The sequence below is a fragment of the Anoplophora glabripennis genome, unplaced genomic scaffold (assembly GCF_000390285.2).
Source record: "Anoplophora glabripennis isolate ALB-LARVAE unplaced genomic scaffold, Agla_2.0 scaffold511, whole genome shotgun sequence".
Lineage (NCBI taxonomy): Eukaryota > Metazoa > Arthropoda > Insecta > Coleoptera > Cerambycidae > Anoplophora > Anoplophora glabripennis.
The window spans coordinates 277,545-293,132 of NW_019416595.1; the positions used below are offsets into that span (position 1 = coordinate 277,545).

Below are 15,588 nucleotides of genomic sequence, written 5' to 3' on the forward strand. Positions count from 1 at the left end.
TAATGCTGTCATGATATAAAGTGAGTGAAGAAATATTTAAAGCACACCAGCAGTTTTTACCACAGCAAAAAAAAATAGTCCATGTTATCGTCTTATGTGTAAACGGAGTTAATAAATAGGAACATAGAAACTAACGAATTATTATTTACTCCGACAGACAGCAACGATTTGGATGGTTTGGTAATAGTAAGGCTAGTCAAAACAATATGACCCTAGCTCGAATCATCAGAGAAAGCTGAGGTGGGCTCGTCTACAGCCCTGCAGGGTTCTGGATCTTCTTGCAACTGCGTTAAGACAAGACGTTATGACAAGAAACTGCTAGATAAAGAATAAGCCAAGAAGACTAAAATTACCATCGAAGGAGTTGACACGGACTTACCAAACTAAAATAATAAATCTAGTATCACTAACTAGAGCTAGAGTACCTACTACCTACTTGAACATTGAAGATTTAGAAAACATTTGAGTAAAACTGACTTCGTAGGAAACAGTCTCTTCTATTATCTATTGAAAACAGGGTATGTAGTTTTGATAGGAGGAATGAAATACCGTAGCTAATACATTTTGTTAAGTGTGAAAGGTGTGGTATTTATTAGGAAGAGAAAAATTGGTAGCTGAAAGATACGTGAAGAAGTAAAAGCCTAGAAAGTTGGATGAGGAACTCTAAGATCATGAGGATCCACAACAGACCTAGGTCTGGCCGCTATGAAAAAAAGTTTATAACCTATAATACATCATATTTCATTAAAAGTTTATTGGACTTGGAAGCACTTTAAACATAATATTGTGCGAAGTTACTTATTTGTGACAGAGTCTTCGTTTCTTTTTTTGGATTATTTTGCCACATGTAAAACAAATTTATAAGATTAATCCTTCCCAAAAAAAAAAAACAGTTTGAATACGTTTACTTTATTTATATTAGGTTTGTTTCTGCAGCAGTCTCAAACGGTTTTCAAACTATCAGATATACTCGGCCAATTCAGTCGTCACGTAGTAATATCAGCGAGTATAAAGTTACGAATCAATTGGTCAAAAATCTCTGATAGTTTCATCAGTGTTAGGCAACCACAAATTTACAGTTTCATTCTGGTTGCATACGTTATCGTTCAAAATATGGCATATCTATCTTTATTTCTTTATATTTGATTATGTACTCGTACTCGTACTTGTACTCGTATACAGATTATCGAACTGATAACATAGAACATAGATGTAATTAAAGATTCCATCCCTCTTTTCCATTTGAACTTGAAACATAATATTTAGGTCAAGATACTTATACTTCAAACAGTGGATTATAAATAAGTATTTATATCATCTAACAATAATTAATCAAAGGGGCTACGTAATTACACACATCTTAGCACCTCTATAAATATATTATGTAGGTATAGATATCACTAATATACATTGCATTAATAAATAAATAATTTACAGTACATCATAATAATATGTATATAACTGATATGTAAATATTTCTTTATTTTGTTACTCAAAGTTCATCATTCTTGTCACAGGAACCAGAGGAGAAGCCACAATCTCTTTCCAGATACTGCTTTTACTATCGATTTCGATTTTCCCCAACAGCACCTTCTTTCCCACGATATTCTTCGAAATCAGTCTGATTAGTATCTTAACTTCCTCAATGTTATAGTTATTTACGGTCGCTCTTAAATTAGCAGTGCTTGCTTCCAGTTTCAGACTTATGGTGGGGTCGAATTTGTCGCATTTCATTTTCTGGATCAAGTCTTCGTGCTCAAACGCGGTGATTTTGATGTAAAGTTGACCTAAAAGTAAAGAAACATGTTGAGAATAAAACAGTACAAATAGTCAGAGCGAATAAATGTTTTTCTTTATTAGTTGATAAGATGCAATAAAAAAATTATATTACTCTTTTTATAGATTGTATTTGTCTTTAATCCCTTGAAAATTTTGCTGACGGCCATGGAAAAATCAACAAAAGAATTAAACTAAATTTATTTAAATCCTGATGGTAGGATGTGCAGTACTTCACTGGTGGAGTGTTAGTCGGATACCTACTTTATCGATATTTGAATGAATTACACAATTAACTGGAAAAAACAAGCGCCTGATTGTCGTCGGTTTATTAAAGTTATACAGGGTGATTCAGAACTTATCAAAAAAAAAAAATCTGGATGTACAGGGGACCCTTACAAATACAATTTTGTAAAGAAAAAATCAAAAAGGGCAGTTCGAAAATGATTTAAAGATACACTTCTGCACGGCACTGGAAACTGGTCCTCTGTAAAACCTGACCTCGCACAATGCGACCGGCATGGCGGTGTGATAAAAACGGACAAAAACTTTCGCAAGGAAAGAAATATGTAAATAGAATTTTATCGCACCTATTGTATATCGGCAAATTAAACTGCTTCTGCCTTTATTAATTAAAAAATTTATTTGTGTTTTTAAATAATAAAATCATTTGACATACCCGATGTTACAACAATTGTTCAAAATTGTAAAACACATTTGGGTCCGTTGTACTCAGTTTCTACGAACTAACACAAATGTTGTCTTGTTTCACCATAAGACAAATGCTTCACCATAAATTAAAACGATATCCATCAACTCCGAGTACACGCAAACCATTTTTGACACTAACTACCCATTTTTGACACTAACTACTAAAAGCCTATTGTACACAACAGATAACAGGTAAATATCGCAACTACGATTGCAAAATCCGAATTCAGTATTTGGAGTCGCTGAGGTCGCGTGGCGAATGACGCTAGAGACTACAGTTGTCCAGCTACGTAGTGGTTGAATGTACTATAACTTCAATATTTTTTTTCTCAGAAACTATAAGGATTTTATAAAAAATTTTTTACGATATTGATTCCATTTCTCATGCTGCATCTATTCCCAAATTTTTTTGGATAAGTTGTGAATCACCCTGTATAAGTATCTAAATAAAAGCGTACCCTTTTATCACTTCTTGTATCTGTACAATGTTATCAGTTAAAAATTTCCTACGTCAATTCATAGAAATTTGTACAGTTTGTGAATACGTAAAACGTATATATACAGGGTGGCCCAATTAAAACAGTCCACCTGAAATATTTTCATTGCAACAGGTTTTTCCGGAAAACCCCGAAACAGGTCGATTTTCCTTTCAAGGGGGGCATCTTTTGATCATAAATTCATAAATGTATGGTCATCCCTCTAAACGGAGGAGCAACCCCTTCAAAAATCTTAAATGGCACGGGAGGTTAAGTGGCACATCATTTTGAAGGTATTTCAATTCTCTTTACAAACATGCTGAAATTTTTTTGTTCTGCCTGAAAATTAATCTAAAAAAACTGTTGGAAGTGTCGGTGAAATAAATCGAAAAAAAGACTTGAAATAGTAATAAAAAACTTACCGGATATTGAAACTGTGAAAAATGAGGTTTATCAACGAAATCTTAATAAGGTCATGGCTTTTAGTAGAATTTTACAATACATGTAGTTTTGTTTCGATTTTACATCAGTCAGAATTGTCTAGGTAGTGAAATCCATTGATTTGTTATTATTCGCTATTTTGAAGCAACCGATTCAAATTATTATGGTTTGCACCACTGCAGAGAGAATTGAAATTGTCACTCTCTATTCTCAAAATAATGAAATGGCCCGGATAACTGCAGATCCCAGAGAAAGATGTATTTTTTCAACAGGCTGACGCTTCGCCACACTATGCAGCTGCTGTACGTGACTTTTTGAATCAACATTTTCTAAAGGGGGTTTCATTGAATGGTCCCCAAGATCACCTGATTTAACACCATTGGATTTTTACTTATGGGCTCATTTAAGAAGTGTTATTTATGAAACGAAACCTACCTCTTTAGAAGACCTTCGTCACGAATAGTGGCAGCATGTGATGAAATAACCCCTGAAATGCTAATGCCTTAAACAATTCATTCAAATTAATTAAAATTAGTTTGAAAACTTTTTTTTCTATTTATTTCGCCGACACTTCTAACAGGTTCTTTACATTAATTTTAACACAGAACAAAAGAATTTCAGCATGTCTGTAAAGAGAATTGAAATATCTTTAAAATGATGTGCCACTTAAGACTCTTGAACCCTGCATTCAAGAATTTTTGATCAAAAGACCCTTTTTTTCCTTTTTCATGTACCTCTACGATATTATCTAGTTAGTAAATGTACAGGTAAGGGAAAGCAGGGCAAAGTAAAAGTTGTTTTATTGCTTGAGGCTGGCGTTTTATGATGACAAGAAATCGCAATTTTAGTAAAGAAAAGAGAGAACAAGTAGATCCAACCAGGAAATGACGAAGCGTAACGCTAAATTAAAGAAACTTCCTTTAATTTTTCGCATTATAAAATCACGGAGAACATGTAAACATCAGATAATGTAGGTACCTTTCCTGTTTTGCTTAGCAAATTTGTAGAGATACTCAATAACTATGATTAAAACACGTATTAATAGTTTCCTAAAAGCATTATACGGGGTGTGATTATGTTTATAGTACAGTATTCGATTTTTTGCATGCCCAACAGGCGCGCAAAACTCAGGAAACGTAAAATAAACATACGAGGTAAAAATATCCTTTTTTTCCCTTATTTTGAATGTATTGTCAGTTGTCTTATACCCTGAAGAAAACTTATAAAACTGATACAGTGAAGATATTGTTTCTAAAATACTAGACAAAAAAACCCTTAAAACATTTTTAAGAATATTCCTACTTATCTAAGGTACTTACATATGTTGCAAAAAAATTTCATAACTTTTTTTAATACAAAATGTATAAGTCCCTTTTGTTTTCCACTGTGCCCTTTATAACGGGACAAAATGGAAGTTGAAAACTATAAAGGTGATATACAGGGTGTTTATTAAGTATGTACCTACATAATCGTACAAACTTTAAAGAGTGAATTTTTGACTAATTTTGAGATAAAATTAAATATCATTATTAATTTTCCACTTTGCCCAAATCAAATTTTCTCTTTGCCATATCTTAAAATATAAATCCAATATTGAAATTCTTTACTATAGATTAGAAACTTAGCTCCTCCAGTTTGCCTATCCTTTCCATTTTTCCTTGCCTTGATTGTCTTACCAGAGCAGTGTTTTATCTATTATTGAAAGTATATTTAAGGTCATAAAAATTTATAGATCATAAAAGATCATGAAATACTTTTATAGCATTTTCAATTAACTTTGTATTACTATGTTCAAATTGTTAAATTGTTGATTAAATTTGATTTAGTTTTCTCATATAAGACTATTTTATTAAATAAGATTATTTTTATTAGGTATTAAATTGTTTCATATAGGTATTTCACAAGAAAGAGTTCGTTGTATTTCGCGTTACTATTAATCACATATTTTAGTCATTTATATTTCAGAACATATTAAAGAAAATAACACAATTCGTCAAATGTGTTTCGGAAAAAATTAAAAATGTCTGAAATATCTTTGATGCTTTGTGAAATACAAATGATGTTTTCTGAAAATCAACTAGCGTTTTCACTGAAGTCGTCTTATTGTGACGAATTCTGAAGTATAATTTACATTTTCTGAAATATAATTGATTAATCTCAAAATATATGCAATAAGTACGTATAAGTACTTATTTATGCAACAAAAATGAGAAAAAATAGCTGTTTTGCATTGACAATTTATTCATGAATTAATTCACGAATTTATTTGTAAACGATTTGGTTTGACACTGCTACAGACTTCGTCAATTTCTTTGACACATGAATCAGCTCTACCAACAAATCGAATGAAGCAAATAAATTTCAAAAATATCACTTTTCCACGCATAATTGTCGTAGTACAACAGCGGTACAGTTTTGACACATATTATATAAATATTAGTTTTTGCAAGTAACAAATCAGTAAAAGCAATACAAAACTAGTACGACGCCACACAATTATTTACATACTCCAATAACATAACCTCATTGCTGATCTGAGGCTGGAAATCTGTTGGGTTGGTACTTCCGAACTTCACGAAGAAAATGACGAAAATTAGATAGAACTTGTTCTAATTCGTCAAGAACTTGATAAATATATTCATGAAGTTATTTGACAGCTGATTTGGTGCATTACACTTGTCCAATTTCTTGATGAAACGACTTCATGAATTAATTCATCAATAAATTGTCAATGTAAAACAGCTTTTAATCATCTAAATTTTTCTTTGTCAATTAACCCACCTCCAATTTTTTCATGTTCCTGCATAGTTTGCAGACTGCATCTGAATTTCGTAACGCTTACTTCTACTACATCATTCGTACCATCCTCACTGACTGCATACTGTAATGTTAATTCGACGCAGCCTTTTTTTCCTTCTCTCTGAAAAACAAAATAAGTTAAATATTTAGTCACCTTTATATAATACCTATACGAAATACTTTTTAAATAATTCTTTCATTTTATTTAAATCTGATGAACTCCTAGTGTGAAATGCTTTCGTATATCAACTGGTTCCGTAGTGTAGCGGTTATCACGTCTGCTTTACACGCAGAAGGTCCCCGGTTCGATCCCGGGCGGAACCACTTTTTTTTTATAATTTTCTTTTGCCATAAAAAGTTTTATGTAATAAATACAATATTCTTAATTTGTTCCTAATTTTAGAATATTATAAATAAATCATTCAAATGGAAATATCCTTTTAAAAAGGAGTATTTATTGACAACGAAAAAACGTCTTTTAATCTACTCCATCTCTCATAAAAAGAAGAAAAAACGAATTAATAAGACAATAAACTCCACTTTTTTTACAAAAGTATTAATTAACTTAAGTTGCAAAAAATATATATGCGGGAAAACTCGATTTGGATACATGCATAGAAACAATTGAAGGATGTTAGGTCTGGTAACCGGGTCAGCTATTTTATTATTGTGTCTTTCCCAATCCAAGATAGGGAAAGACATTAAACATTATTCCGCCATATTTGTTCACAGAAAAAGTCTTCTGAAGAAAAACTGGATGCCTTGATATGTAAATAATTACATATTTGTTTAACTAGGCTGTAAAGTACAAGATTTAATGCGGGCTGATATTTAACAGACGAATCTATTAAAGCAACCAAGGCATTAAATCTACTGCCAAGTTAAACACATAATTTTTTCGCCAATCAATTTTAATTTTATTACAATAGTAAACAAAGCTATTTATTTTATAAATATTATTAAAATTGTATGATACTTCTTTCACAAATAACAATAATATCATCAGGTCGTCTGTAGCTGCTATGAGACGAGCGTTAAGTAAATAACTTAGGTACACAGTAATCACCTTATTGTTCCTATTTAAATCCATAAAAATAATTAAATTTTATTTGAGATGGAAGAATTCACATTAACTCCGCCAGAATCAGCAAAGCAAATAGAGTGTAATTTATTACCAGAAATGTCGAAGAAGATATGTCAGCAAACATATAAAAAATTTATTGATTACTCGGCTGAGAATAATAATCAGAAAATGTACTATTGGTAGGTGTATTTTTATGAATTAAACAAAAGTATGAAATCTTCTTCTTTATGGTCAATATATGCGATAGTCAGAGATACTTTGAACGTCTACAACGACATCGATATTTGAAAGTATCTAAAATTAAAAGCATTCTTGAAACGGCAATCGGATGGATATCGTTCTAAAAAATTACGCATATTAGAAAATCAACATATTAAAAAATTTCTAATAGGGGCCCCTGATGATACGTACCTAAGGCACAAAGAAATATTTTTGTAAACGAAGAATACTGACTATTATTACTTTAAATGGAAATGATTTTTGCCATATCTAGGGCGTGTTGATGTGATGAATTACTTCAAACAAAGATTGGAGATATTAAAGATATTGGAAATAGATTGCTGATGATTCTACCAACTACAAAAGTAAAGAAAAAAAGATCCTTTATTGTAAGCGAATATTTAGACATATTGGAAATATACTACCGCAAGACCTACACAAATAGATAGTAACAGGTTTTTTTAAAATAATCAAATGGTAAAGCATATAAGCAATTAATAGGAATTTATACATTTAGGAAAATGCCAAAACAATTTGCTGCGTTTTTCAAATTGAACTCGTAAATCAGAAAAAAATTGCCTACTGCAAATACATCAAGTGCTGGAAGTTATTTTTTAAATAATTCAACCATTTCGAAGGAAACAAATGTTCGTAAACCATATACTAGTGAAAACACTTCAACCTAGATAGACGTAAATGTTCAATGGTCAAAACAAACAAGATAAGGGATATCCCCTACAGGCTGTTCTAATTTCACTATAAATGTTCACAATAAATAAAATTACTTTCGTTAAAGAACAAATTTTAATTTAAACACAATTTTCTTCATAAATAACAACTTACCGGCTGAGTTTGAATCCCACTAGTAATCTCCTTGACATTTCTCCAAATATCGGGAGTACTTATAAAATTATTCCTCAACTTTTGAGTAAAAATTTTTCCATCTAAGCTATACGTCACAGCGCCCACTGTCCTCCTGTTACACAAACTGTTTCTGAAACTACTTCTTTTCATCGAGGGGGTTCTTCGAATACTATCCCTTCTAATAAAATCATCGGTATCGGTAAAACTCAAAAATCTCTTCAGTATACCCGATGGTTTGTCTGTCGTATTGTTCTCTTCCTCGCCTAGAACTGCATATATCGTAAAAGAAACAAATTTTCCTTTGAAGTAATCCTCAGGCCTCCTTGATTGGAGTGTTAGATTGAAAGTGAACTCCTCGTTTATAGTAGGCCATGATTCCTTGGCCGTTCTTGTTTCGAATTTTTCTTTTTGTGGAAATACAGTTACCTAAAACAAAAAGTGCATTGCTTTAATTATTTCATCTTCAAGTACGCGTAGGTTGGAACAAAGTCATTTAAAATTCAGGGTTTTTTTTTGGAAAAAATAGAAATACCTATTTTTTATTTCATTTTTCTGCACCGAATTTTAAGTATGTTTCATATACCATGCCCTATATCTGAACTCAACAGTTATGGAAAAATTTACGATTTATTTATTTATTTTTAAAATAAACAGAACAACAAATCAAATTAAATGTTCAAATTGTTTACCACAAAGGAAAAGAAAAAACAGCAAAAATAATGACAAAATTGTCAGTATGTAATATTAACAATATTTTTGAATTAATATTTGAAGATAATCACAAGTATCCAGTTCAATTGTTGAACAGTGTACAATAATTGACTTGATTTCTGTGTTTTATTTTGTAAATCGAGCAAAAAATTGTGTTTATTTGGTTTTTTTTTTTCAATTCTGGTATTTTGATTGTTGTAAGCATTTAACTGAGAAGCAACGAATAGAAATTCTGATGGTAGGATATGGCGACAGGACTCGAACACAAACTGAAGTTTGCGAAATGTTTAATGATAAGTACCCGGAGAGGCCTATTACACGATCGGTAGTTAGTAAATCAGAAAAAAAAGTTTAGAGACTTTGGCCACGAAAGAGACAATTACCATACCAACCGTCTTACATTTACACACTTGAAAGTTTTGCTCTATTTACAAGAAAATCCTCACAAATCAACCCAAATAGCTGCAGTACAGTCAATAAGTAAATCTTCTGTTCCAAAATATTTACAGAGGAACAAATGGCACCCGTGCAAAGTAGGAACTTATTGAAGACGATCGCGACTGCAGATTAGAAGTTTTTAACGACGAGGTAACATTTTGATTGAATGGTTCGGAAAACAGGCAAAATGTTCGATATTGGGCACCAGCAAACCCACACTGGAGTATTGAAAGTCTTACACCATAATTCCTCCAAAAAGTAAACTTATGGGTGGGTACCTCAATTGTGGGTCCCTTTTTTTATCCCTTTACTGGAATGGTTAGAATCCAAATATAACGGAATATTCGATATGGTATCCAACAGGATGGAGCGCCCCCACACTATTCGCGAACAGTACGAGATTACCTTCACAATACTTTCGAAATGGATGTTATCGAATGGCCAGCTAGGTCTTCAGATCTAACCCCATTACATTTTTATCCATGGGATTATCTGAAATCTATTTCAATAAATGGGAAAATATTGAATAACTGAAGAATAGAATTAGAGCAGAAATACAACAAATCCAGACCTAAACGTTACGAAAATTTGAAGTTCGACTTGCCTATTGTCAGGAAGTGAATGGTCAACAATTTGAACATTTAATTTGATTTGATATGTTGTTCTGTTTCATTAATAAATAAATAAATCATACATTTCTAAATAATTGTTGAGTATAGATATAGGACATGGTACGTGAAACGTAGGTACTTAGAATTCGATGCAGAACTAAAAAATACATATTTCCATTTTTTCCCAAAAAACAAAGACCTAAATTTTAAATGAATTTGTTACAACCCACGCGCACTCACTGTATACAGGGTGTGCTATTTAACACTCCCGGTGCCAATATCTCCGAAATGAAGAAATTTATTTTAGTTTCGCAAATTGGGGTTGTTAGATCCCTCGAATAGCTTCAAACTGCAGTTAGAATTGTTACTTCAAATCTTTCTGTATAGATGGCGTGGCGATACTAAAAATTTTTTGTTCCCTGGGACGTGAAAATGCAGTCCATCTGAAAGATCGTTAAATTTTGAGTAATTTTTATATTTACTTGTTTTCGAGATACGTCGACTTCAATGTGCAATGTATGATATAACAGGAAAATATATTATTTTATCTAAATTACACCGAGACAAAATATTCTTTTAAAATATTGTTATAATGACTATATTCACACCACATACTAACTAATAAATAATAAATTATAAAAAACAAATGATCAACTACAGAAAACAATTGTACAATGGTAAATCGTATAACTAGTAAATTTTATAAGGGTCAGAGACGAACAGTATTTTATCAAATGTTATTAAAAAATGCAGTCATAGGGGGCTCATGTCATTTATTAAAACAAAACAATGACAGATGACACATATTAGTTTTCCAATAATTACAGTTTTATCAGTTTGCGTCTTTCAATTTAACTATACTAGTTATACGATTTACCATTGTACAATTTTTTTTCTGTAGTTGATAATTTGTTTTTTTTATAATTTATTGTTTGTTAGTTAGTATGTGGTGTGAATAAAGTCATTATAACAATATTTTAAAAGAATATTTTGTCTCGGTGTGATTTAGATAAAATAATATATTTTCCTGTTACATTGCATATTGAAGTCGACATATCTCGAAAACAAGTAAATATAAGGAAAAACTTTATATTACGAAAATTACTCAAAATTTAACGATCTTTCAGATGGACTGCATTTCCAGGTTTTTTAAAAAAAATTTTTGTATCGCGATGCCATCTGTACAGAAAGATTTGAAGTAACAATTCTAACTACAATTTGAAGCTATTCGAGGGACCTAACAACCCTAATTTCCGGAACTAAAATAAATTTCTTCATTTCGGAGATTTTGGCAGCGGGAGTGTTAAATGGCACACCCTGTATATATTTGTGGGAAAATAAAACTTCCGGGACTGTAGTCCATATCAAGAATTAAAGCTGATTGTCGTAACTTATTTTTGGGTCACCCTGTATACATGAATTTACCATCAGAAGAACCGCAGCCAAAAATAAGAATCGACGTGTCCGAGAGTTTTTCCAAAAAACAAACCCTTGAATTTTAAATGAACCCACGCGTCCTTATCGTATAATCCTTCCTTATCCAGATAAATGCTATAACTTTTATTTGAACTATTTTTTATATAACAAATCATTTCTAAGAGAATAATCTGTTTTCATTAAAATGATACACCGAGTACTAATCTAACTTTTTTGTATGTAGACCCTTAATTGATTGAATCAAAAAGAAATTTTATTTTGCTTTTTCTAACAATTTTACATTGAAAAGACATTATATAACATTATTTAAATCAGTTTTACTCCCAAACGGTGCAACCTATTGAATTAATGCGAAAGCAACTTTTTACTGTAATACTACCTAAAATGTCTAAGTTTTGGAAGAAACAATGGAAAAATTCAGCTACAAAAAATATACAGTAAAATATAAACACAAATCGCCTAGTTTTGACATACTTACAACAACAAAAAAAAAACAGTTTTGACACTACAATTCAAAAGTTTCTATATTTCTGGAAAAAACATTTTACAAGAGCTCACCTTGAAGGGGCTCTAACATCCTTAGGGGGCATTTACCCCCGTGGTCATATAAACTTTTCCTGTTGCTTTGTCGAAAAATTAGCTGGTAAATATTTCGGGACATCTTGTAAATTCAAATCGTTTATACAGTTTTAATTATTTTTAAGGAAAAATTGTAATAAAACTTTTACGTTTAATACAGCTATGTCCTTGTCATATGTATGAAGGAAATTAAGGTCAAAATCATTTTAAGTGCAATAAACACTGGACACATGTCACCAAATTTAAATTTAATCTTCGCACAGTCTGGCAGGAAAGGTTTATAATGTGGCGTTGCATAAAATAAACCAAATTAAGTAAAAAGGTTATGTCCGCTACTATGGTAAATGCTTCAATTTTCAAATTGAAATTTTAACAAATACGTAACTACTCCATTTCTATGTAAATAAATCAGTATGTTCCCAAAATCGTTAAGATTAATATAATTTCTTATTTAAGGTTGTTCAAATTAAAATGTCTCAATAAATTGTATATCATGAATTCTATATGTAATACGTCTGAGATTCATCTATAAAATTCTAATTATAGAAATACCAAATCATAAAACTTTGCACTTATTTGTGCTGACATCAATGTCATCTATAAAAGTCTTAAATTTAGGTTAATACTGTTTTTAGTGGGTGTATTCTATATTACTTTATGTTTTAAAAAATTATTTCTGCAATTAACCTACATATCGATCACAAATAGTACCATATTCGTTTAAGTAGACACTTTTATGATGGACAACTAAAGGTTAAAGAACCAATAAAAATAATTTTAGGAAGCTTGTGTTATTTATAGAACATTCAGTTTTAAGAAAAAGTCTCATTCCATAAAATTAAATAATAATATTTGCATACAAAAATGCGTTGTGAAACTGATTCGTCATTTTTCTTTAATTTGTTAGATATAGTGGAATAATATCATATTTTTTTCATTATTAAATTTGTACAGTTTTTTGTGTAAAACCCTATATTTGACCATGAAACTACAGAAATTCGACCTACCGCTTTAGAACAAAGAAGTAAATGTGTTTAGAGTATGACAATTTTACAATATTTGTTTAGTAGATGTTAGTGGAGAAATATTAGGATTTTTTTATGAATAATAAGCCAAACGTTAAAACAGTGACATGACGTAAACTTTATGCTACAACAGGAGTTACGAATAATCAGAATGATAAGTCTTATCTGATCTATCATCGGTGCAATATTTGTTGCTCGTGTATCAAGAAGCCTTATCAATAATAAAAATTTGAAGCATATTTACGTGTAGGCTTTTTATATGTGGAAATTAGTAATTTTTTCATCAAATGGTTCATTATAATATTACGAGATTATCCTTAATAGCAACGTAGTTACTAAGAGCTGAAGTTAAATTAGGTAGTCTTGGTTGATGTGCACCAAGTATGTCTGCTTTGGGCCAGATTTTGAAGGTGCAAGTGAACTAACAATGAACAGTTTCTTATTTTTGACAATTTGATATATTATTTGTAGTGCAGTATTTTCGTAGAATATTACCGACACAGGGCAGGTGCATATAGGGGTATCCAAAATATTGTAATTTAACCAAACTTACTTATACACATTTATTTTCTACGCATGAAATGAATTTTACACACAATTTTAATTCGTTAGCATTAATCAGGAAATTGAAAAAAAAAGTTAATACTTAATTTTCCGTTATTCAAACTTTAACGGATTTTGTAATTTCTTTTGTCGTAGTTCAATAATAGAGAAAATACTTAATTTAAGTTTAGGAGTAATGAATACTCCATTAGTGCTAATAACAGATGAGATAAAAAAATTGATATGACAACACTTGTAAAGATGATACCACATTTGAGTATTACTATAATGACATAGTCACCTATTTAAAATTGTGACTAAAAACTTGAAAGTCTTGTAGAAAAAGTTAAGATCACTCAACTTTGTGAATAGTTAATAATAAATATTTCATATTTTGTTAATTATTAACACTATGTGACTTGTGATGTGATGTTGAGTATGATTTTTTAGCGGTCTGCCTTTTTTTACATAAGCATGAAAAAATATTTAGTCTTTGTTTTTTTTATCTAAAACTGTGTTATTATGTTATAAGTTTATCCAACTGGAGATACATAATTCAGCTGCGTGTATAGCTTAGTTCAAAATTAAAGTTTACTTCTTATTCTTCTAAATTCACTAATTGTGAATTTTCGAATATTATTCCAGAAAACACACTGAACTATCATACTTCATTTTGTCCCAAAACTGTTCAATCAACAAGTTTTAAAACTAAATATATTTCCAAGGATAACTATTTGGAATTTGATCTTTCTAATGTGTTTTGAAAATCCCTACTACGTGTAAAAATAAATACAAAGGCACTTTAGATACTTTACACTTTACTTTAATCAGTTGTACTTATTATAAATGTTAGTTGGAAAGAATTCATTTGCTAGTCCCACAAACGTAGAGTACCTATGTGGTCATTTTTTATTTTATTACATAGCGTTATTACACAGCATTTATTTTAGAAATGTGCATTTTCGCAGGAATGACTAAAATTACTGACAAATACTTGCAAGTTAATATTTGTTTGATATCTAATTTCCCTTGGTGCTTTTGTTATTTGAGTTTAGATATAAATATAATCTATCAAAAGAAAATTGTATCTATAGATTACAATATTTACTAAAAGTATTGTTCAACCAAATATTTCTAGTATTAAAAAAATCATACCTTTACTAAATACCCAGTGGGTTTGACACTACCGTAACTCGTAGGCAATTGCCTGGCACCAATAACTTTGACTTTCAGTTCTTTCGTGATTTCGCAAAACGACACTTTAAAGCCAATTTGGGGGTCAACGGCATTGTTGAAACTACCATCACTTCTCCTTATGGTAAAATAGTTCTTCACTTTGTTTAATTTCTGTTCCATTTTAATGCGATGCAAAGAGCACTAATCTAATTCAACACATGACAAAAGTCGAACAAGTGAGCAATCATAAACAATTTAAGTGAATAAAGCTGAATTAAAAAGGCCACAATATTATCCGCTCATTTGTTACAGATCTTCGGTTTAAACTGTAGTTAATTATGTGATTGTAATGTGGTTTATCTTATCTGGGGAACTGTGTACGGCAAATACTTACTTGAAATAGACACTTAAATTTTTTATTGGTCTATAATCGTAAATTGTATCGTCATGCGAGGATGTACCAAGCGGGCTCAATATTTCACAAGAAATCTATAAATGTAGGGGGCGTACAGCACACGGAAAATCCAAACACCAACTAAATATGTAGCCCTGAATTTCCATAAATCGTTTAATAATTTGTACACTGTTTCGAAGATGTATTATTTTTAAGATACAGGATAATCAGAATATTATCACATGCGATTTGAAAACCACATCTCTTGGCATTTAATACCTCTAATAATAAATTCGAAAGTATT

General features: G+C 30.8%; 1 protein-coding gene and 1 non-coding gene across 2 annotated transcripts; one reads left to right on the forward strand and one right to left on the reverse strand.

The window, feature by feature from the left end:
* Positions 1-1,360: 1,360 nt before the first annotated feature.
* On the reverse strand, positions 1,361-15,245 carry LOC108911333. Its single transcript, XM_018716245.1, has 4 exons — positions 14,870-15,245; positions 8,350-8,796; positions 6,186-6,324; positions 1,361-1,787 (listed from the first exon to the last, which is right to left on the reverse strand). The coding sequence occupies exons 1-4, from the start codon at positions 15,068-15,070 to the stop codon at positions 1,489-1,491; spliced, it is 1,086 nt and encodes a 361-aa protein (XP_018571761.1). The 5' UTR covers positions 15,071-15,245; the 3' UTR covers positions 1,361-1,488.
* On the forward strand, positions 6,455-6,527 carry Trnav-uac. The gene has a single exon. It is a non-coding gene; the product is annotated as a tRNA-Val (tRNA).
* Positions 15,246-15,588: the final 343 nt, after the last annotated feature.

Excerpts from the sequence above, each read along its gene's own strand:
- LOC108911333 (XM_018716245.1), bottom strand. The coding sequence starts at position 15,070 with ATGGAACAGAAATTAAACAAAGTGAAGAACTATTTTACCATAAGGAGA. Across the intron at positions 8,797-14,869 it reads CCACTGGGTATTTAGTAAAG|GTAACTGTATTTCCACAAAA; the intron begins GTATGATTTTTT and ends TTTTTGTTTTAG. Across the intron at positions 6,325-8,349 it reads GTGGGATTCAAACTCAGCCG|AGAGAAGGAAAAAAAGGCTG; the intron begins GTAAGTTGTTAT and ends TTTGTTTTTCAG.